Source organism: Squalius cephalus, assembly GCF_949319135.1.
Source record: "Squalius cephalus genome assembly, chromosome: 10".
NCBI lineage: Eukaryota > Metazoa > Chordata > Actinopteri > Cypriniformes > Leuciscidae > Squalius > Squalius cephalus.
In genome coordinates this window covers 1,082,501-1,085,000 of record NC_137131.1, presented here as the reverse complement: position 1 = coordinate 1,085,000, position 2,500 = coordinate 1,082,501, and the positions used below count along the sequence as shown (strand labels likewise).

Here is a 2,500-nt window from a genome sequence, read left to right as displayed (position 1 = left end):
CTTCATCATAAATGTGTTTTAGGTGGACGGATCAATACAGTACAAAGAACATCAAAAAATGTAGAATGTTGGAAAATAATGTCTTTTCTGTTCACCAAATGCTTTTTAATCTTCGCTATTGTTTCAATGCAAATGAACAAGCACGCTGTTATACGTTGCGTAGTGACGTGTGTGTTTGAGTGAGCCAGATATGAGCAGATTCTGTGCAATACGCTGTATTTAATATATCATGAGGACTCACGAGTATTTGCGCTAAATCTGCGCTGATTTGTCTTACACGAACTTCCACAGCAAAGTGAGTAAACATAATAAATAACACGCCAAATTGGCTCGTGATTTGACTGCGTTTCCCGCCACAGTTGATTTTTACTCTCGTTTGGCGGTGTTAATGTCAAACCCTGAGGCTGGTTGCATAAACATCGCTATTATGTGAAGACAGTGTCTAAAGTTCTAGTGTGACCCACGATCAGCCAGTCTTACTCCTCCGTATCAAATTAGGCTAATCTACATTTTTATGTAACTGATTTATAAAAGCTATGAACAGTCTTAAAGGCGCAGTTTTAGCGGCATCTAGTGGTGAGGTTGTGAATTGCACCCAAACAGAAGTTACATGGCCAACAGGAAGTGATGTCGTCGTCTGAGACAGCAGAGAGTAGCCAGTTAAGCAATGAGGTTTCTTTACATATATTACACACTGCACCTTTAAAGAAAAAATGTGATGTCTAACTCTAACTAGTCTTATCGGTTTATGCAACCGGCCCCTGATCGTGTCTTCTCGCCACATCTGTGTGTGTTTCAGTCCTGAGCAGAGGTTCTCCGAGCACATTAAAGACGAGCGCACCATGGACTTCCAGAAGAAGTTCATCCTGAAGCGAGACGACGCTAGCATGGATAAGGATGATAATCAGGTTTGTGTTCTGCTCTTGTGTTGCTCTGTCGTTGTGTGTCTGTGGTGCTTCTGAATCCCCTGTTCTCTCCTTCGCTCAGATCCGTGTGCCGCTTCAGGACGGCCGTCGCAGTAAATCCATCGAGGAGCGAGAGGAAGAGTACCAGCGCGTCAGGGATCGCATCTTTGCACGAGAAGTAAGCGCTAACTCGAGCGTGTTTCAGGAACACGTGCTGTGCTGAACTCACTTCAGGGTCACACTCATACTCTTCCCTTAATTTCAGTCAAATCAGTGTAATATATTTTTACAATATATATATTTTTTATATTATTTATTTTTTTACATTATATTTTTATATTAACATATTTACTTAATTTTTTTTTTTCAATGTAATATATTTTTATAATATATATTTTTTTATATTATTTATTTTTTTACATAATATTTTTATATTAACATATTTACTTAATTTTTTTTTTTTTTTTTAGGAATGTTATGGTACCAAGTAAGATTTATGTACCGTATTTTCCGGACTATAAGTCGCTCCGGAGTATAAGTCGCATCAGTCAAAAAATGCGTCATGAAGAGGAAAAAAACATATACAAGTCGCACTGGACTATAAGTCGCATTTATTTAGAAATTTATTTCACAAAATCCAAGACCAAGAACAGACATTTAATCTGGAAAGGCAAGTTATTCAACTACACAGAACAACAGGCTGAATAACGTTAGGTGTCCGGTATGTTAACGCAACACATTAACAGTTATTCAGCTACACGATAACATTAAGAACATATACCTGGGAGGCTGAATAGGCTAAATTAACATAAGCCAGCGAGCCCAACAAGCAAGTTACCAATAAACAAGTTCACCAAGCCCCCGCGATCTCATTCCACATCATTTTCTTCATCCTTGGTGTCGCTTTTGAACAACTCCGCCAACTAGAGCGCCCTCTCACGGCTGTAGACGGTAATGTTTTCTCTTGGTTCATCTCAGTCTGAATTAATTTTGATATATAAGTCGCACCTGAATATAAGTCGCAGGACCAGCCAAACTATGAAAAAAAGTGCGACTTATAGTCCGGAAAATACGGTAATTATGATCCATTTGTTTCCACAATTTTTACAATACTTTTAATCAATGTATATTGGGCCACACTCCTCCCGGAATATGAGTGAATTATTATAATTTTTTTTCAGTAAAATCAATGTAATATATTTTTATAATATATATTTTTTTAATATTATGTATTTTTAGGGAATTTTATGGTACTAACTAATATTTATGTAGTAATTATGATCCATTTGTTTCCACAATTGTTACAATACTTTTAATCAATGTATATTGGGCCACACTCATCCCGGAATATGAGTGAATTATTATAATTTTTTTTCAGTAAAATCAATGTAATATATTTTTATAATATAATTTTTTTTATATTATTTATTTTTTTACATAATATTTTATATTAACATATTTACTTAATTTTTTTTTCAATGTAATATATTTTTATAATATATATTTTTTTATATTATTAATTTTTTGACATAATATTTTTATATTAACATATTTACTTAATTTTTTTTTTTTTTAGGAATGTTATGGTACCAAGT

General features: G+C 34.4%; 1 protein-coding gene across 1 annotated transcript in view; it reads left to right on the top strand.

Moving 5' to 3' along the window:
• The window catches only part of r3hdm2 (R3H domain containing 2), a 79,524-nt gene that overhangs the window by 47,474 nt on the left and 29,550 nt on the right, over positions 1-2,500 (top strand). The window contains exons 10-11 of the mRNA XM_079883512.1: positions 800-908; positions 988-1,083. Of these exons, the coding sequence (XP_079739638.1) occupies positions 800-908; positions 988-1,083 (205 nt within the window). The remainder of the gene's footprint in view (positions 1-799; positions 909-987; positions 1,084-2,500) is intronic.